Source organism: Saccopteryx leptura, chromosome 1 (assembly GCF_036850995.1).
Source record: "Saccopteryx leptura isolate mSacLep1 chromosome 1, mSacLep1_pri_phased_curated, whole genome shotgun sequence".
Classification (NCBI taxonomy): Eukaryota; Metazoa; Chordata; class Mammalia; order Chiroptera; family Emballonuridae; genus Saccopteryx; species Saccopteryx leptura.
In genome coordinates this window covers 98,918,118-98,938,813 of record NC_089503.1, presented here as the reverse complement: position 1 = coordinate 98,938,813, position 20,696 = coordinate 98,918,118, and the positions used below count along the sequence as shown (strand labels likewise).

The window sequence follows — 20,696 nt, the reverse complement described above, 5'->3', positions numbered from 1 at the left end:
ACTTTTTTTTTTTTTTTTTTTTTGGAGAGACAGAGACAGATAGGGATAGACAGACAGGAAGGGAGAGAGATGAGAAGCATCAATTCTTTGTTGCAGCACTTTAGTTCATTGATTGCTTTCTCATATGTGCCTTGACTGGGGCTACAGCAGAGTGAATGACCTCTTGCTCAAGCTGGTGAGCCCGCACTCAAGTCAGCGACCTCGGGTTTCGAACCTGAGTCTTCTGCATCCTAGGCTGACACTCTATCCATTGCACCACTGCCTGGTCAGGCTAATTTTTTAAACTATTAATGCGAAAGTAATTTATTTCTTTTTTTTATAGAGACAAAGTGAGAGTCAGAGAGAGGGATAGATAGGGACAGACGGAAACACAGAGAGATGAGAAGCATCAATTATCAGTTTTTTGTTGTGGCACTTTAGTTGTTCATTGATTGCTTTCTCATATGTGCCTTGACCGTGGGGCTACAGCAGACTGAGTAACCCCTTGCTCAAGCCAGCAATCTTGGGTCCAAGCTGGTGAGCTTTGCTCAAACTAGATGAGCCCATGCTCAAGCTGGTGACCTCGGCGTCTTGAAACTGGGTCCACTGCATCCCAGTCTGACTCTCTATCCACTGCGACATCGCCTCGTCAGGCAAAAGTAATTTATTTCTAAAAGTAGACAGAGAGAGGACAAACCAGAGATTACAATTTTTTAGAATATTTTAGAAAACCTATAAAACCCTCCCTGTTTCCCCCTATTCCTCTTCTTTCCATTTCCATGACTGTTTATACCTATTTTATGTCACGTAGTATATCCTGTGAAATCTCAGATTATATTTATTTTGTTACTTATTCTTTCATTCCCACTTCAATTCCCTAAATCTCCCGTAGTGCCCAATATTGTGCTGTTTATTAAAAAATATAGCCATTGCTTAATGAATATGTATTAAATAAAATATAACTAGCAATGTATTCCTAAAGCCTGGAGTATGTAGGTCAGATTTGTTTGATTTTCTGTGTGCTATTTTACAACTTCTGTTTACATCTTTCCCTAGTTTGTGTATTGCCAAGTCTGTTGTGAGCCCTTCCACAAGTTTTGTCTTGAGGAGAGCGAGCGCCCTCTAGAGGACCAGCTGGAGAACTGGTGTTGTCGTCGCTGCAAGTTCTGTCACGTTTGCGGGAGGCAGCATCAAGCCACAAAGGTACAAAACGTGTTATTCTCTAGTTCCATTTCTGCCTTTTACTTTAGGATTTCCTGTCTGTGTTTTTTTTTTCTTTTGGCTTAGTCTGTTTTGACTATTTAATTGGGTATAATCAATGGCCTATTTTAGTTTTTTAATTTTGGGACTATGTATAGCAAAAACATGGTATTGGGTAAGATCCCAAAAGTAGCCTGACTGGTGGTGGCATAGTGGATAAAGTGTCGACCTGGAAAATTGTTGCTGTTTTGAAACCCCGAGGTCACCAGCTCTGAGCGTGGGCTTGTCAGCATAGTGTTGCTGGCTTGAGCAAAGGATGTCCACACTATCCCAAAGCTTGATAGCTTGAGCCCAGTGGTCGCTGGCATGAAAACTCCAAGGTCTCTGACTTGAACAAGGGAACACTGACTTGGCCCTGGTCAAGCAAGGCACATATGGGAAGCTCAATGTACAATTAAAGTAAAAGCAACTACAAATTGATGCTTTTCGCCCTCTGTCTCACTTCCTGTCTCCCTCTCAGTAAAAAAAGGAAAAAAAAAAAGAAAAATTCCCAAAATAAATAAAATCTATCTGATAAGAATATTCATCACTTAATGCTTTTGGCAGGAAATAAATCCTTATGCTTTAATTAAGAGTAAATTAATTTGTGAGCAAATTTAAACTGTTTTAATGATGTTCTATATTTAGTTGAAGAGAAATACAGATTACTACTGTCCCCAACAAGTAGCTTTACCTTAGGATGTGAAGTAATAGATGTTTAGTTGAAGGGGTCATGATGCCCACCCACCTTTTTGCCTTTGTATTTTCTTATAGCAGCTGCTTGAATGTAATAAGTGCCGAAACAGCTATCACCCTGAGTGCCTAGGACCTAACTACCCCACCAAACCCACAAAGAAAAAGAAAGTTTGGGTGAGTACACACATACTCTATTTCAAAGATAATTGTCATGGGACTGTGGGCTTGGACAACTTATAATAGAAATATCCTTGATTTCAGATGTCAGTGTAACAATTTTTTTGTCTCATTATTAGAAAAAGCCATCCCAGTTAGAGAGTCAATTCTAGAAATTAGTGATCTTTTTAAGTAAGAAGAGATACTGAGAATATTCAATAGAATTTCTTTCTATCCTTTCCAGATCTGTACCAAGTGTGTCCGCTGCAAGAGCTGTGGGTCTACAACTCCAGGCAAAGGGTGGGATGCGCAGTGGTCTCATGACTTCTCACTGTGCCACGACTGTGCCAAACTCTTCGCTAAAGGTACCTCAGAAAGAAGCCAGTTCTGTCAGCTTTGAGATGTTGTACTCGTTTTGTAGGTGAACTGAATACTCTAGTGTAATAAAGTAAAAATCTTACACATCTTACCACGGATATCATTTTGACACATTTACCGAGTTTCTCATCTTTGTCTTTCCTTTACACAGATAATTACATATAGTAACTAGACATGTTTTATTAGGTTGTGGGGAAAAGGAAGGGTTTATTATTTTAATAGTTACACTAAAAAAAATTTAAACATTTCCTTATAATGTTTAATAGATTAAGCTCTCTCTATGCCTGACCTATGGTGGCACAGTGGATAAAGCATCAACCTGGAATGCTGAGGTTGCTGGTTCAAAACCCTGGACTTGTCCAGTCAAGGCACATATGACAAGCAATTAGCAACTAAAATGAAGAAACTATGAGCTGATACTTCTCACTCCCTGTCCTTCCCTCTTTCTCCTCTCCCTGTAAAATCAATAACTAAAATCTTTAAAGAGAGGGATTAAGCTCTTTCATTCTTTCTCTATTATGCTATCTGTAAAACCTAGCTCAGGATCTTTATTTTTATATACATATTTATTTATTTTTAATTTTTATTGATTGATTTTAGACAGAGAGACAGGAAGAGAAAGAGAGAAGCATCAACTCGTAGTTTCTTCACTTTAGTTGTTCTTTGATTATTTCTTGCATGTGACTTGACAGAGGAGTGGGGGCTCAAGCTGAACCAGTGACCCATTGCTGAAGCCTGTGACCTTGGGATCATGTACATGATCCCATGATCAAGCTGGTGATCTTGGGGTTTCAAGCCAGGGACCTCAGCATCCCAGGTTGACATTCTATCCACTGCACCACCACCAACCAGGTTCCCTCATAACCTTTAAAAATAGGTCCGGCCTGACCAGGCAGTGGCGCAGTGGATTGAGCATCAGACTGGGATGCAAAGACCCAGGTTCGAGACCCCGAGGTCAGCAGCTTGAGCCCAAGGTCACTGGCTTGAGCAAGGGGTCACTAGGTCTGCTTAAGGCCCACGGTCAAGACATATATGAGAAAGCAATCAATGAACAACTAAGGTCTCACAACGAAAAACTGATGATTGATGCTTCTCATCTCTCTGCTTCTGTCTGTCTGTCCCTGTAAAAAACAAACAAACAAAAAAACACAGGTGTGAAGCCTGATAAGGCAGTGGCACAGTGAATAGAGCATCAGACTGGGATTTGGAGGACCCAGGTTCGAAACCCTGAGGTTGCCAGTTAGAGCACGGGTTCATCCGACTTGAGTGCCAGGTCGCTGGCTTGAGCATGAGATCATAGACATGACCCCAAGGTCATTCGATCTGCTGTAGACCCCTGGTCAAGGCACATATGAGAAAGTATTCAATGAACAAATAACTAAGGTGCCACAATGGAGAATTGATGCTTCTCATCTCCCTTTCTGTCTGTCTGTCCCTATATGTCCCTCTCTCTGTCTCTTTGTCTCTCTGTCATGGAAAAAATATTTAAAAAACGGGTCTGAAGAGGTAAAGTGGTGGCATATTCTGAGAGCTCAGAATAAAGGTGTGTGAGCATTCCATAGTAGATCCATGCTGGCATCTGTAAATCATTCCAGAAGAATATAGTGGCTCGCAGTTTAGATCAGATTGATGTATGTAAGTCAAGGACTTTGGAGTCATTGGTCTGTGAACTAAAGCACTGCTGAAATCTTTGCTTTGCTTTCAGGAAACTTCTGCCCTCTCTGTGATAAGTGTTACGATGATGATGACTATGAGAGTAAGATGATGCAGTGTGGGAAATGTGATCGCTGGGTCCATTCCAAATGTGAGAATCTTTCAGGTACAGAAGGTTGGAGCCTTTTTATTACAATTTTCTTCTTTCTTGTTAGAACTGCATTTACATCCCCCAGAGTACCATAAATATAAAATTATGATAGTTAGTTGAAGTTTTTTTCTCATTGATTTTGACAGAAGGAGTGAGAGAGCAGGAGGAGAGCAGGAGAAGCATCAACTCATAGTTGCTTCACTTTAGTTGTTCATTGATTGCTTCTTGCATGTTCCTTGACTGAGGGGCTCAAACCAAGCCAGTGACCCCTTGCTCCAGCCAACAACCTTAGGCTTCAAGCCAGCAGCCACGGGGTCATGTCTATGATCCCACACTCATGCCAGCTACCCTGCACTCAAGCTGGCGAGCCCATGCTCAAGCCAGATGAGCCCACGCTCAAGCCAGCAACCTTCAGGTTTCAAACCTGTGCCCTCAGGATTCTAGATTGATGCTCTATCCACTGTACCACCCCCAGTCAGGCTATTTGAAGTCTTTTAAAGGGTATCTTTTGGTCTGTAGAAACAACATTGTGTTAAGATTGTGTTTGTCTTAAATATACCCCTTTGCAATATCTACTTGCTGTCCTTTTTTGGCACTGTAACCTATTGATTCTCCAATAATCAAATCCTGGTTTAATGTTAATAATGTCCCTTTGGAAGTCAATATATGTAAGTTCTTAGGGGATATTAGTCTTACTATTGCTTCCAACATACAGTTTTACATTAAGTTCAGTGGGATAGTTTCCTCTTCTCCCTCTCTCCCACTCTTCAGAGCTCCTCAACATTGTAGGTTTTTGCTTTCCCAGATGAGATGTATGAGATTCTATCTAATCTGCCAGAAAGCGTGGCCTACACTTGTGTGAACTGTACTGAGCGGCACCCAGCCGAGTGGCGACTGGCCCTTGAAAAAGAGCTACAGGTCTCTCTTAAGCAAGTTCTGACAGCTTTGTTGAACTCTCGGACCACCAGCCACTTGTTACGCTACCGACAGGTGGGCCCAAGTCTTATTTTGTGTTCTGAGAGTTGATCCTTAGGTGGTTTTTTTACCTACTAATGGAATGATTTTCGTTTGGTTGAGTTATGTTTGTTTGTTTTGCTTTATTTAGTTTTGTAGAGTTACTTGTTTGACTTAAAAACATTAATAACATTTTTAGAGCTAAGAATAGGACCTCCTTTGGCGTAAGAAATAAGAAGGGGCCGTATCTTCAAAGGCCTTGCTGTTAAAAGAAATTTGGATTTTACACACTCTAAAGACTATGCAGAGTCGATGGAGGAATTTGCCCAAAAGAGTAACCTAATCAGAGTTGCTTCTAAAAAGATATTTTTTCTTTATTGAGTTTTGAGAGAGAAAGAGAAAGAAACAGAAATATTGATTTGTTTCTGTATGAGCCCTGACTGGGGATCGAACCCACAACCTTTGTAGCCAGGGCCAGAGTTGCTTTTTAGAAAAAAAAAATTATTCTGACTGGATAGAGGGAAATGATTGAAAAGATCTGAGCCTAGAGGCAGGAACAGTGGTTAAAAGGCAGTTACAGAAATCTAGGTAAGAGAGAGTATGGTGGCCTAATCTAAGACGATAGTGGACCTTAGAGACCTTTGGCTGTGGGAACTCCCTAGGCCTCCTCAGGGCACACTTTGAAAACCACTACTTTTTGTCCATACAAGTTGTGAACTGTATAACTATAAGCATTGAAAACACAAGGTGTACTGTTGGAAGAACTACATGGATAGCTTTCACTCAGAATTAGGCTACTGCTTTATTTTTTAATAGAGCTTAATTTTTTTAGGTAAGAAAATTAGCAGCCATTTATGTCTTATTCAGAAGGAACAAGACAGTTTCTTTTTCTTCATACTAGGCTTAGAAGATTCAAGCAAAGCTTTTAAATTAGCCTAGTGGTGCTATTAGTTAACTGGCTCATTTTATTTTATTTTTTAATGTTTATTTTGTATTGATTTTAGAGAGAGGAAGAGAGAGAGAGACAAGAACATCAGTCTGATCCTGTCTGTGCCCTTGACTGGTTATCGAACCGACAACCTCTGAGCTTAGGGATGATGCTGTAATCATCTGAGCTATCTGGCCAGGGCAGACAACTGGCTCATTTTAACTTTTCCTTTTCTATGCAGGCATTCCCTGGGCTACAAATGAGATAGGGTCTGTAGGTTTGTTCTTAAGTTGAATTTGTTATGTAAGTTGGAACAGGTAAATTTACCTATTAAAAGCAACTCAGACAGATGATGTCTTAACATAGTATTTATTTTTATCTTTCTGTGCATATCAATACTTACATATTTTCAAACCTATAGAACCTATCTTGTTCATAACTGGTGACTGTGATTGGAAATATCTCTTATTTCCATGTTCTTTAAGTTTTATAATATGAATCATTCAGAACCAACTTTATTAATTTTAATACAATTTGCAAGGATGCCACATTTTCAGTATTAGCTCAGTGAAACATATCTTTCCTGGCAACAGGCTGCCAAGCCTCCAGATTTAAATCCTGAGACGGAGGAGAGCATACCTTCCCGCAGCTCCCCAGAAGGACCTGATCCACCAGTTCTTACTGAAGTCAGCAAGCAAGAAGATCAGCAGCCTTTAGATCTAGAAGGAGTCCGAAGGAAAATGGACCAGGGAAACTACACATCTGTGGTATGTCTCTACCGCAAACCATCAAAATTTCAAGTGCCAATTTAGCTTCCCTGGGTCTTATGGAAGATGAAACAGTGTGCGAGCACTAAATGATGATTAGTATTGTATTTAGGAATGTCATGTGACTTTAAATACCTAAAAATGGGTGAGTTGTGTAGCTCTGTGTTTCAGAAGATAAGTTATGATTGGGAAGATACTGTCTTAAAATGGTTCTTTTTATTTGGCTTTCATCTGAGTTCTCTGAAAATTATGTTTATATTTGTCATTTTTAAATTAAAACTGTTTATGGAAAAATGATCATGTAAAGTTAATTGATTTGACCCTTTGGAGATAACATCTGAATAATGTCTTTCTATATAAGATACTCATTTGTAAATAGATACCTTTTAATTTTATGGTTTTAGAACTATAAAGGAATGAGAAGCAAATCAATGAACAACTAAAATGATGCAACTACGAGTTGATGCTTCTCATCTCTCTCCCTTCCTTCCTGTCTGTCTGTCTGTCTGTCTCTCTCTCTCTCTCAATCTTCACTGCAAAAATAAACCTCTAGGAAATGTTTGTTAACTCAAGGTGCATATTTGCTCTTCAGTTGTTTACTCATTTTAGTTTGAATAAAAAGTTATGGTCCTCCCTGACCAGTGGTGACGCAGTGGATAGAACATTGACCTGGGATACTGAGGTCCCAGGTTCAAAACCCTGAGGTCGCTGGCTTGAGTGTGGGCTCACCAGCTTGAGTGTGGGGTCACCAGCTTGAGCTCAGGATCATAGACATGACCCCATGGTCTCTGGATTGAAGCCCAATGTTGCTGGCTTGAGCAAGGGGTCACTGGTTCGGCTGGAGCACCCTGGTCAAGGCACATATGAGAAGCAATCAATGAATAACTAAGAGTGCCTCAACTATGAGTGATACTTCTCATCTTTCTCTTCTTGTCTGTTCCTCTCTCTTGTCTGTCTCTCACTAGTAAAACAACAACAAAAACCAAAGTTGTGGTCATATTTGAGTAACTTACTATGATACAGCTAATTTATTTACGTTCTTTCTTACTAGCCTTGCATCTCTTGACTGCCACAAGTTAATTGTGAACTGAGTCTCAAATAACTCCTCTGAAGAGAAACTTCATTGTATGAAAATACAGTATTAATTTCCTGTTTGGACCTGTGTGTTGGATGACTAAGGAGGGAAAAGAAAGTGGTTTTAGAGCTGCACTGTTTTATGAATAATTCATGCTTTCTTTTTGTATACAGTTGGAGTTCAGTGACGATATCGTGAAGATCATTCAAGCAGCCATTAATTCAGATGGAGGGCAGCCAGAGATTAAAAAAGCTAACAGCATGGTCAAGTCCTTCTTTATTCGGGTGAATGATATTAATAGTTCATGTTTTTAATTCTTATCTGGGGATAATTACCCCAGATAAGACTTTCTCTTCTACATTTTGCTTTGCTATGTGGATAAAACATATTCTTGTTTAATTGATCTCATTCTTTGGGAAGAAGTTGGCAAGGACACCAGAATAGATGGATCTGGTCCTTTGAGGCCTTGTGTCATCCTCGTGTTGACAGAATTGTGTGAAGTTGTTGGGTTTTTTGTGTTTTTTAAGTGAATATTCACATGTTTACATTTTGTTCATTTTTCTGTTAGCAAATGGAACGTGTATTTCCATGGTTCAGTGTCAAAAAGTCCAGGTTTTGGGAGCCAAATAAAGTATCGAGCAAGTAAGTAAATTCTGTATTACTTCTCATCAGCTAGAAGTCAGAGTTCTTAAGTTTCTAGGTAGAGGTTTTTTAGGCTAGGTTTTACTATTAAAAGTAAATTTGCCCTGGCCGGTTGGCTCAGTGGTAGAGCATCGGCCTGGCGTGCAGGAGTCCTGGTTTCGATTCCCGGCCAGGGTACACAGGAGAGGCGCCCATCTGCTTCTCCACCCCTCCCCGTCTCCTTCCTCTCTGTCTCTCTTCCCCTACCACAGCCAAGGCTCTATTGGAGTAAAGTTGGCTCGGGTGCTGAGGATGGCTCTATGGCCTCTACCTCAGGCGCTAGAATGACTCTGGTTGCAATAGAGCAACGCCCCAGATGGGCAGAGCATCGCCTCCTGGTGGGCATGCCGGGTGGATCCCGGTTGGGCGCATGTGGGAGTCTGTCTGACTGCCTCCCCGTTTCCAACTTCAGAAAAATACAAAAAAAAAAATTAAAAGTAAATTTAAAATGCTTTCTCAGTGCTGACTTTGAGACAACAGAGTTTATCATAATCTATTGTAATTGGGTTGTATTTTATTCAGTTCAAATGGTACTCTCTACCTCTCTTGAGTCTCCATATTTAACCCTAAAGTTTTATTCCAGTAAATTCTTTTGTTTCTGAAAGTTTAACCAAGAGTCACACATTGAGATTATATTTTTTTAAAATAATAAAGTCTTGTGCATGCAGGCAGTTTCCAAATTGTGACTTGTTCTTATTTATATACTGTGAATGGTTTGTGCATGGGGCCAAGACCTGATGATATCAAGAATTTCATTATTTTGTACAGTTCTGGGAATATTATAGGGGTTCAATAAATACTTGTTAAATCGATTATTTTCAGCAGTGGGATGTTACCAAACGCAGTGCTTCCACCTTCACTTGACCATAATTATGCTCAGTGGCAGGAGCGAGAGGAAAACAGCCACACTGAGCAGCCTCCTCTAACGAAGAAAATCATTCCAGCTCCCAAACCGAAAGGGCCTGGAGAACCGGACTCACCAACTCCTCTGCACCCTCCTACACCACCAATTCTGAGTAAGGCACCAAAGAAGAGTCATGACCCATTTCTCTAGGCATAGATGATTGACTTTAAATACAAACTTAATATCCTTGCATAAAACTTTTCAGATGATCCTTAAATGTAATAAATCACTATTTTTGCTTCACTTGGGATGTTAACAAGGAATTTATATACATTGTTTTATATAGGATGTACAGCTATAGGTGAGAGAGCATGACTTTGAACCTGTTGTGAAAATGTTCATTTTATAGGCTATTTAAGCTGAATTGTTTTCTTTTTTTTTTTCTGGAAATCAAAATTAGTATTGCCAATTTTAACTGGATGTCTTTTGGATTACAAGGTACTGATAGGAGTCGAGAAGATAGTCCAGAGCTAAACCCACCCCCAGGCATAGAAGATAACAGACAATGTGCATTGTGTTTGATGTATGGTGATGACAGTGCTAATGTAAGTACCTTGGGATATCTGGGTCCTACTTATTAGATACCCAGAGTGAACTATTTGTCCTTTGTGTCTAAACTTGATGACTGGGTGTCATTTATTTAATGGATGTTTATCACTGAGTTGTGAAACGTGGGGCTTTTTCTATAACTGATTTAGTTGATTTAAAAAATGATTTGCCTTGGCCCTGGCCAGGTAGCTCAGTTGTTTGGAGCATCATCCCAATATACCAGGATTGCAGGTTCAATAGAAGAAGGTTCAGTCAAGGCACGTAGAAGAATCAACCAACAAATGCATGAATGAGTGGAACAACAAATCTATGTTTCTCTTTTTTTCCCTCTTTTTCCTTTTCTCTCTGTCCTTAAGAATGAATCAATAAAACTTATTAAGAGATTTATTTGCCTAAATCTACTGATGTCTAATCATTTCTACAGTAAGTTCCTCAAAAAGACTATGAAAGTCAGTAAAATATAAGTTGCATATTAAGTAATCTGTGTTGAATGTAATATAGCAGAATGGTTAAGATCCTCAGTTTGGGCCCGCTGCCTGCATACATTTCTATGCTGTTGACCTGAGCAAGGAGCTTTCACCTCTCTGACCCTCAGTCTCATCTTTAAAATGGGAATAATAATAATAATAATAATACTTAGAATAGTTATGAAAACTAAAGAAAATAATGTATGTAAAGCCTTATTTAGTGCAAGCAGAGAGAATTGGCTTTGAAATAAGGTTTTAAAGAAGTCAGTGCATTTTTATGAAGTTACATATATAGCTTGTTTTTCAATTCTTTTTTTATAAGTTACCTTCAGTCTGGAAAAGGTTATCAGAAAGGAGAGAAGTGGAAACTGAAACATTGAAAAAAGAAATATGATGCTCTAGCTGGATAGCTCGGTAAAGAGCATCATCCCGAAGCACAGAGGTTGCTTGTTCGATCCCTGGTCAGGGCACATACAGGAGCAGCACATACAGTTCCTATCTCTCTATCTCTCGCTCTCTCCTTCTCTTGCTGGAAATTAATAAAAATAAGAAAAAGAAAAAAAGTGTGGTGTGTGTGTGTGTGTGTTTAGTTAAAGGATTTTAATTAATTTATTGAACTTGTCAGGTAAAGCAAATACAAGAAAACTTTCCTTGACATAATAGTCTATTTAAATTTTTCATTTATTTATTTATTTATTTATTTATTATTTTGTATTTTTCTGAAGCTGGAAATGGGGAGAGACAGTCAGACAGACTCCCGCATGCGCCCGACTGGGATCCACCCAGCACGCCCACCAGGGGGCGATGCTCTGCCTCTCTGGGGCGTCGCTCTGTTGCGACCAGAGCCACTCCAGCGCCTGAGGCAGAGGCCAAGGAGCCATCCCCAGCGCCCGGGCCATCTTTGCTCCAGTGGAGCCTTGGCTGCGGGAGGGGAATAGAGAGACAGATAGGAAGGAGAGGGGGAGGGGTAGGGAAGCAGATGGGCGCTTCTCCTGTGTGCCCTGGCCGGGAATCGAACCCGGGACTTCTGTATGCCAGGCCGACGCTCTACCACTGAGCCAACCGACCAGGGCTAAAATTTTTATTTATTGACTTTCGAGAAAAGAGGGTAGCGGGTAGAGAGACAGAGAGAGAGAGAGACATTGATTTGTTGTTCCACGTATTTATGCATTCATTGGTTGATTCTTTATGTACCCTGAGGATTGAACCTGCAACCTTGGTGCATCAGGAAGGTTCTCTAAACAAGTGAGCTACCCAGCCAGGGCTGACATAATATTCTTTAAAGAAAAAGGAAATCTCTGTTTCATAGGATGCTGGCCGTTTGCTATATATTGGCCAAAATGAGTGGACACATGTGAACTGCGCTTTGTGGTCAGCAGAAGTGTTTGAGGATGATGATGGGTCACTGAAGAATGTGCATATGGCTGTGATCCGGGGCAAGCAGCTGGTAAGAACTTGTGGGTAAATTTTTTTTTTTTTAACAGAGATAGAGAGTCAGACAGAGACAGACAGACAGGAATGGAGAGATGAGAAGCATCAATCATTAGTTTTTTGTTGCGCATTGCAACACATAGTTGTTCATTGATTGCTTTCTCATATGTGCCTTGACCGTGGGCCTTCAGCAGACCGAGTAACCCCTTGCTCGAGCCAGCATCTTGGGTCCAAGTTGGTGAGCTTTTGCTCAAACCAGATGAGCCCATGTTCAAGCTGGCACCTCAGGGTCTCGAACCTGGGTCCTCGGCATCCCAGTTCGACGCTCTATCCACTGCGCCACCGCTTGGTCAGGCATTGTCAGTAAATTTTAATGAAAGAGATTCCCTCTCAGTTTCCAGATGTTCCTTCTGTTGCTAAGTGCTGCCTCTCTGATGGTTTTCATAGTGCCTTCAGGGTGGTAGCCAGTAAGAGATACTGCTGTCCACTGTAGGCAGATGATTATTCTGACCCTTGGAGTATGGGTGCAATAGAAAAAAATCTCCTGGAGAAGTCCAGACTGACTGACAGAATAAGGTGGTGACATATAGACTGGTTAAAGGAAGTTTTTTAATCATATGTTAAGTTTGTCTGTTACGTCCAGTATCTAGAGAACCATTATGTTTTTGACTGGTATAATCATTCTATAACTGAATTTTTTAGATATAACAGCTTTCTAGAAAGATGTTGTTTTTAGCATTGATCTTCAAATTTTCCTCTTCCAGTCATGCATCCTAGAAGAAAAACTATGTTTTGTTCCAAATTCTAAATCAAATTGTATTATTTAAATTTGGCCATTATAAAAGGGCCCCCTGGACAATGTGAGAGAGAAGATTGTGAAAGAAACTTTATGGCTTACATCCCTTCTCTATAATGCAGCAGATTATCAATAAACAAAATGAATTATAGGAAATCCAGAATGTAGTGATTCTATACAGGAGATGGAAAATTACTTTAAAAATCTGAAAGTCTGGCATGACCAGGTAGTGACACAGTGGATAGAGCATCAGATTGGGATGCAGAGGACCCAGGTTTGAAACCCCGAGGTCATCAGCTTGATTGTGAGGTTGTTGGCTTGAGTGCAGGGTCATTGGATTGAGCGTTGGGTTGCTGGCTTGAGCAAGGGGTCACTTGCTCTGCTATCACCCCCCCGGTCAGGGTACATATGAGAAAGCAATCACTGAACAACTATGGGAGCTGCAACAAATAATTGAAGCTTTTCATCACTCTTTTTTCCTGTCTATCTGTCCCTATCTCTCTCCCTCTCTCTCTCTCTCTCTCTCTCTCCATCTATCTATCTATCTCTGTAAAAAAAACCCAAAAATCTGAAAGTCTGACTTGGGACTCTGTTCTTTCTGGATTGTTAGAGATGTGAATTTTGCCAAAAGCCTGGAGCCACAGTGGGTTGCTGCCTCACGTCCTGCACCAGCAACTATCACTTCATGTGTTCTCGAGCCAAGAACTGTGTTTTTCTGGATGATAAGAAAGTATATTGCCAACGACATCGGGATTTGATCAAAGGCGAGGTGAGAGAGCTTTAGTTGCTTTTTAAAATTCTCTAGGAATTCTGGGAAAATTGAAAATAGCAAGCAAGGTCATAAATTTTGTTTTACATTCCTACTAGGGGTTCCTAGAGTCTCCTCCTTTTAGAGAAATACAGAATCCTCCCAGGGAGATATGATCTTTATCTCCCTTTGAGTCAGTATCATGAGGATACTCTATAAAGGGACAACCTATTAACAGCTACCTTGGGTTTTCATTTAAGGTGGTTCCTGAGAATGGATTTGAAGTTTTTAGAAGAGTGTTTGTGGACTTTGAAGGAATCAGCTTAAGGAGAAAGTTCCTTAATGGCTTGGAACCAGAAAATATTCATATGATGATTGGTATGACATGGGCCTTGATTGTTGGGAAAGGTTGGATATATCATTGGGGTACTTTCTAATCTTCATTTATAAAATTATTTTATATATGTCATTATTTCCTCTAATGAGTTCTTCTTTTTGTTGGTCAGGCTCCATGTCAATTGACTGCTTAGGAATTCTAAATGATCTTTCTGACTGTGAAGATAAACTTTTTCCTATTGGATATCAGTAAGTAGAACTGTTTACAGAAGACAACAGCCCCCACAATTTACCCTGAAGCAGTGATCAGATTGTTAAATACAGAGCCATACTTGTTAGCTGCTTTTAACTGCTATTAAAAATAAACTGCTATTTTGCTACTTCTCATAGATTAGGACTAAAGTGTCATTTTATGTCAGCTAAATCCAGTTATGGAAGAAAAGCATTGAAAAATATTATTATAAGTTTGCATGGTGACAGATGGTTACTAAAATTAGTGGAGTGATCACATTGTAAGGTATAAAAATATCAAATCACTATATTGTATACCTGAAACTAATATAATATTATATACCAACTACACTTAAATATAAATAGTTTTTCAGGCCCTGGCCAGTTAGGTCAGTGGATAGAGTGTTGACCTGGTATGTGGACATCCCAGGTTCGATTCCTGGTCAGGGCGTACAAGAGAAGCATCTGTTTGCTTCTCTTCTCCTTCCTTTTTCCCTTCTTTCTCCCTCTTCCCCTCCTGTAGCTAGTGACTCGATTGATTCGAGTGTTACTCGGGCACTGAGGATGACTTGGTTGGTCCAAATGCATCAGCCTCGAACACTAAAAATAGCTCTGTACTTGAGCATAGCCCCAGATGGGGTTGCCAGGTGGATCCTGGTCGGGATGCATGCAGGAGTCTGCCTCACTATCTCCCTTCCTCTCACTTTAAAAATATCTTCTTTTTTTTTTTTTCAGAATAATTTCTAAATAAAATCTAAATAGAAAACACAATGTCAATCTCTTGAGATTCCACAAAGTTCCATGCATCTGGATGCAAAAGTCCTTATTATTGTCAGGATCTTGCATACCTCGTGCCTCTGTCCTCAGTTTTAAATTTTACAGATTATTCTAAAAATAAAACCCCCTGTCAATAATATCAGATCTTTCCACTAAGAATTTATCATCTTTCCTATTTGGAGTAATTTTTTAAAACTTCTAACAAACTAACAGTATAAATTTAAAATTCCCTTTCTATCTCTCCCCTGTTCGAGTCTCATTATGCTAATATATACTTCAGCTTACTCGACATTCCAGTTCTGACAACAGTTTATAGTCTACGTTTAGTTGGCAGCAATTTCTATAAACTGGGCTCCATTAATATCCAGAGAATTTGAAGCAGTTACATGTCTGTCATCTCCTGGGGCTTTTCTCCCAAAGGAAACACCTCAGGTTTATTCTTACCTGTTTTGTATATATTGTGGGGCAGTAGTCCCTTCCCAAAAGCCAATAACTGTTTCTTGCAGTAGTTAGTCTTTTTTTCTCTGCATTTTAGGATGTTTTACTATTTTTGTCTCCTGCTTACAATACAATTTAAAAAAAAAGATTTGATGCTGTTTTCTGAAAGACTGGAAAATATCCAAGGACTTCAAAAAGCTTGGAACATCCTAACCTGGGAAATCTATAAGAGTTCATGAAATGAAGCTAAATTCTACAATTCAAGGAGACCAGGGAGCCTAGGATGAGAAGAGGTTTTGATAAATGTTCATCTTTGCTTCTGCATTCTCACTTCTGGTGATTTTTACAAATCTGTTTGCTAGGTGTTCCAGGGTGTACTGGAGCACCACAGACGCTCGCAAGCGTTGTGTGTACACATGCAAGATAGTGGAATGCCGTCCTCCAGTCGTAGAGCCAGATATCAACAGCACTGTTGAGCACGATGAAAACAGGACCATTGCTCATAGTCCAACATCTTTTGCAGGTTAGTCTTTAATCAAGGTATTACTTGAATTAGAGTTTTGGGAGTACTGTGATTGAAGCATGGGAAAATGTCATTTCTTTGGGAGGTGTCATTTATTTCTATTTTGATATTTACCTAATACCTGGCTTTTTATTGGATCATTGGTTTGATTTTTTAATTGAACTTTTTAAAGTAAGGGTTTTTATATTCTACTACAGAAATTGTATCTAAAGAAAGTCAAAACACAGCTGAAATTGTGAGTCCCCCATCACCAGACCGACCTCCTCATACGCAGACCTCTGGTTCCTGTTTTTATCATGTCATCTCAAAGGTTCCTAGGATTCGAACACCCAGTTATCCTCCAACACAGAGATCTCCAGGCTGTCGGCCATTGCCTTCTGCAGGTAAAGGACTTCATTGACCCCAAGAAGATCAGCTCAAAGATGAGTTTGTAATTCTTTCAGGCAACTTTATTTTAGTGACATTTCTTTATTGAAAATAATGATTTTTTTAGTTACATATAACTATGTATAGCCATGTCATTGAAACCAACGTTATCACATATTTGTTCTATCTATAATAGACTTTTACTACTTTTTCTCTCTTGTCTAGGAAGTCCTACTCCAACCACTCATGAAATAGTCACAGTGGGTGATCCCTTACTCTCCTCTGGACTTCGAAGCATCGGCTCCAGGCGTCACAGTACTTCTTCCTTGTCACCCCAGCAGTCGAGACTCCGGATAATGTCTCCAATGAGAACTGGGAGTACTTATTCCAAGAATAGTGTTTCTTCAGTCTCCTCTATAGGGCCCGCTGCAGATCTTGAGTCAGGCACCAAAGCAGTCGATCATGTCTTAGGGTCACTGGCTTCAAATACTAATTTAAGGCACAACACTTCCACTTCTTCAAATCTGCAAAGGACAGTAGTTACTATGGTCACTAAAACCAGTCACTTGGATGGATCTTCATCTTCAGAAATGAAGCATTCCAGTGCTTCAGACTTACCATCCAATAGCTCCTCCTTTAAAGGAGAGAAGACCAAAATACTGAGTGCCAAGAGTTCAGAGGGATCTGCGCATAGTGTGGCTTACCCTGGCATTCCTAAACTGGCCCCACAGGTTCATAATACAGCATCTGGCGAATTAAATGTTAGTAAAGTTGGCACTTTTGCTGAATTCTCTTCAGTGCCGTTTTCTAAAGACGCACACTCCTTCCCACCACTCCATTTGAGAGGGCAAAGGCATGACCGAGACCAATATGCAGATTCTAATCAATCATTGAGCCCCCTTCCCAGTGAAGACACTGAAGTCAAAACCTTGAAGCTCTCTGGAGTAAGCAGCAGATCATCTATTATCAATGAACATGTGGGATCTAGTTCCAGAGACAGAAGACAGAAAGGGAAAAAATCCTGTAAAGAAACGTTCAAAGAAAAGCATTCCAGCAAGTCTTTTTTAGAACCTGGTCAGGTGACAGCTAGTGAGGAAGGAAACCTAAAGTCAGAGTTTGCTGATGAAGTTTTGACTCCTGAATTTATGGGGCAACGACCATGTAATAATATCTCTTCTGATAAAATTGGAGACAAAGTCATTTCTATTCCAGGAGTCACCAAAGCTCCATCCATGCAAGTAGAAGGCTCTGCCAAGGAATTACAAACTCCCCGGAAACGCACAGTCAAAGTAACACTGACACCACTAAAAATGGAAAATGAGAGTCAGTCCAAGAATATCCTAAAGGAAAGTAGTCCTGTTTCCCCTTTACAAATAGAGTCTGCATCTCCAAAAGAACCAATTTTAGCCTCTGAAAGTCCAGGAGATGGTCCAGTGGCCCAACCAAGTCCCAATAATACCTCATCCCAGGACTCTCAGAGTAACAACTATCAGAATCTCCCTGTACAGGACAAAAATCTAATGCTTCCAGATGGCCCCAAACCTCAGGAGGATGGCTCTTTCAAGAGGAGATACCCTCGTCGTAGTGCCCGTGCACGTTCCAACATGTTTTTTGGGCTCACCCCACTCTATGGAGTAAGATCCTATGGTGAAGAAGACATTCCGTTCTATAGCAGCTCAACTGGGAAGAAACGAGGCAAGAGGTCAGCTGAAGGACAGGTGGACGGGGCTGATGACTTAAGCACTTCAGATGAAGATGACCTATATTACTACAATTTCACTAGAACAGTGATTGCTTCTGGTGCAGAGGAACGGCTGGCATCCCATAACCTGTTTCGGGAGGAGGAACAACAGTGTGATCTTCCAAAAATTTCACAGTTGGATGGGGTTGATGATGGGACAGAGAGTGATACAAGTGTCACAGCCACAACAAGGAAAAGCAGCCAGATTCCAAAAAGAAATGGTAAAGAAAATGGAACAGAGAACTTAAAGATCGATCGACCTGAAGATGCCAGTGAAAAAGAACATGTCATTAAGAGTTCTGTTGGCCACAAAAATGAGCCAAAGATGGATAACTGCCACTCTGTAAGCAGAGTTAAAACACAGAGTCAGGATTCCTTGGAAGCTCAGCTCAGCTCACTGGAGTCAAGTCGCAGAGTCCACACGGGCACCCCCTCGGACAAAAATTTACTGGACACCTATAATACTGAGCTCCTGAAATCTGATTCGGACAATAACAACAGTGATGACTGTGGCAATATCCTGCCCTCAGACATTATGGACTTTGTACTGAAGAATACTCCATCCATGCAGGCTTTGGATGAGAGTCCAGAATCATCTTCATCAGAACTCCTGAATCTTGGTGAAGGTTTGGGTCTTGATAGTAATCGTGAAAAAGAAATGGGTCTTTTTGAAGTGTTTTCTCAGCAGCTGCCAACAGCAGAACCCGTGGATAGCAGTGTCTCTTCCTCTATCTCCGCAGAGGAGCAGTTTGAGTTGCCTCTAGAGCTACCATCTGATCTCTCTGTCCTGACCACCCGGAGTCCCACTGTTCCTAGCCAGAATCCGAGTAGGCTAGCTGTAATCTCAGACTCAGCAGAGAAGAGAGTGACCATCACAGAAAAATCGGTGGCCTCCTCTGAGGATGACTCAGCACTGCTGAGTCCAGGAGTAGACCCAGCGCCCGAAGGTCACATGACTCCTGATCATTTTATCCAAGGTCACATGGATGCAGACATTTCCAGCCCTCCTTGTGGTTCAGTGGAGCAAGGTCATGGCAACAATCAAGATTTAACTAGAAACAGTAGCACCCCTGGCCTTCAGGTACCTGTTTCCCCCACTGTTTCTATCCAGAACCAGAAATATGTGCCCAATTCTACTGATAGTCCTGGCCCATCTCAGATTTCTAATGCAGCTGTTCAGACCACTCCACCCCACCTGAAACCAGCCACTGAGAAACTCATTGTTGTTAACCAGAACATGCAGCCACTTTATGTTCTCCAAACTCTTCCAAATGGAGTAACCCAAAAAATTCAATTGACCTCTTCTGTTAGTTCTACACCCAATGTGATGGAGACAAATACTTCAGTCTTGGGGCCCATGAGCAGTGGTCTCACCCTAACCACAGGACTAAATCCAAGCTTGCCAACTTCTCAATCTTTGTTCCCTCCTGCTAGCAAAGGATTGCTCCCCATGCCTCATCACCAGCACTTACATTCCTTCCCTGCTGCTACTCAAAGTAGTTTCCCACCTAACATCAGCAGTCCTCCTTCAGGCCTACTTATTGGGGTTCAGCCTCCTCCAGATCCCCAACTTTTGGTTTCAGAAGCCAGCCAGAGGACAGACCTCAGTACCACAGTAGTCACTCCATCCTCTGGACTCAAGAAAAGACCCATATCTCGTCTACAGACCCGAAAGAATAAAAAACTCGCTCCCTCTAGTACCCCTTCCAATATTGCCCCCTCTGATGTGGTTTCTAACATGACACTAATTAACTTCACACCCTCCCAGCTTCCAAACCATCCCAATCTGTTAGATATGGGGTCACTTAATACTTCACCTCACCGAACTGTCCCCAACATCATAAAAAGGTCTAAATCTGGCATCATGTATTTTGAACAGGCTCCTCTGTTACCACAGAATGTGGGAGGCACCGCTGCTACAGCAGCGGGTACAGCAACAATAAACCAGGATACTGGCCACCTCACTTCAGGGCCTGTGGCTGGCTTGGCATCCAGCTCCTCCGTCTTGAATGTTGTATCCATGCAAACTACAACAGCCCCTACAAGTAGTGCGTCGGTTCCAGGACATGTCACGTTAACCAACCCAAGGCTACTAGGTACCCCAGATATTGGCTCAATAAGCAATCTATTAATTAAAGCTAGCCAGCAGGGCCTGGGGATTCAGGACCAGCCTGTGGCTTTACCGCCAAGTTCAGGAATATTTCCACAACTGGGGACATCACAGACACCCTCTACTGCTACAATGACAGCAGCATCTAGCATCTGTGTCCTCCCCTCCACCCAGACTATGGGCATAGCGGCTGCTTCACCGTCTAGGGAAGCAGAAGAACACTATCGACTTCAGCATGTGAACAAGCTCCTTGCCAGCAAAACTGGAATTCTCTCTTCCCAGCGTGATCTGGATCCTGCTCCCGGGACTCAGGGATCCAGCTTTACTCAGACAGCAGAGACTCCTAATAACGTGGGGCTGGAGCAGAATAAGGCTTCATCCTCAGCCACACAAGCCAGCTCAGCCTCTCCAGGAGGCTCTCCGTCCTCTGGACCTCAGTCAGCAAGTCCCTCAATGCTGTGTCCCACTAAACCCAAATCAAAAGTCAAGCGGATTCAGCTGCCTTTGGACAAGGGGAATAGCAAGAAGCACAAAGTTTCCCATTTGCGGACCAGTTCTTCTGAAGCACACATTCCAGACCAAGAAGCCAACACATCGTCCCTAACCTCTGTCACAGGGTGAG

The 20,696-nt window shown here is 41.3% G+C and overlaps 1 protein-coding gene across 10 annotated transcripts in view; it reads left to right on the top strand.

The window, feature by feature from the left end:
- The window catches only part of KMT2A (lysine methyltransferase 2A), a 112,400-nt gene that overhangs the window by 61,138 nt on the left and 30,566 nt on the right, over nucleotides 1–20,696 (top strand). For 5 of the 10 annotated variants that reach the window (XR_010749909.1, XM_066372199.1, XM_066372201.1 and 2 more), the window contains 17 exons: nucleotides 1,036–1,182; nucleotides 1,993–2,088; nucleotides 2,315–2,435; nucleotides 4,154–4,276; nucleotides 5,058–5,242; nucleotides 6,728–6,901; nucleotides 8,150–8,260; nucleotides 8,545–8,618; nucleotides 9,480–9,673; nucleotides 10,000–10,106; nucleotides 11,887–12,024; nucleotides 13,415–13,573; nucleotides 13,813–13,930; nucleotides 14,059–14,137; nucleotides 15,697–15,857; nucleotides 16,055–16,240; nucleotides 16,449–20,691. Coding sequence is in view for 9 of the 10 variants with exons in the window: in XM_066372199.1 (XP_066228296.1) it covers nucleotides 1,036–1,182; nucleotides 1,993–2,088; nucleotides 2,315–2,435; nucleotides 4,154–4,276; nucleotides 5,058–5,242; nucleotides 6,728–6,901; nucleotides 8,150–8,260; nucleotides 8,545–8,618; nucleotides 9,480–9,673; nucleotides 10,000–10,106; nucleotides 11,887–12,024; nucleotides 13,415–13,573; nucleotides 13,813–13,930; nucleotides 14,059–14,137; nucleotides 15,697–15,857; nucleotides 16,055–16,240; nucleotides 16,449–20,691 (6,416 nt within the window). In the remaining variant the exon portion in view is untranslated. The remainder of the gene's footprint in view (nucleotides 1–1,035; nucleotides 1,183–1,992; nucleotides 2,089–2,314; nucleotides 2,436–4,153; nucleotides 4,277–5,057; nucleotides 5,243–6,727; nucleotides 6,902–8,149; nucleotides 8,261–8,544; nucleotides 8,619–9,479; nucleotides 9,674–9,999; nucleotides 10,107–11,886; nucleotides 12,025–13,414; nucleotides 13,574–13,812; nucleotides 13,931–14,058; nucleotides 14,138–15,696; nucleotides 15,858–16,054; nucleotides 16,241–16,448; nucleotides 20,692–20,696) is intronic. The other 5 variants (XM_066372209.1, XM_066372190.1, XM_066372192.1 and 2 more) reach the window with 3 other exon arrangements.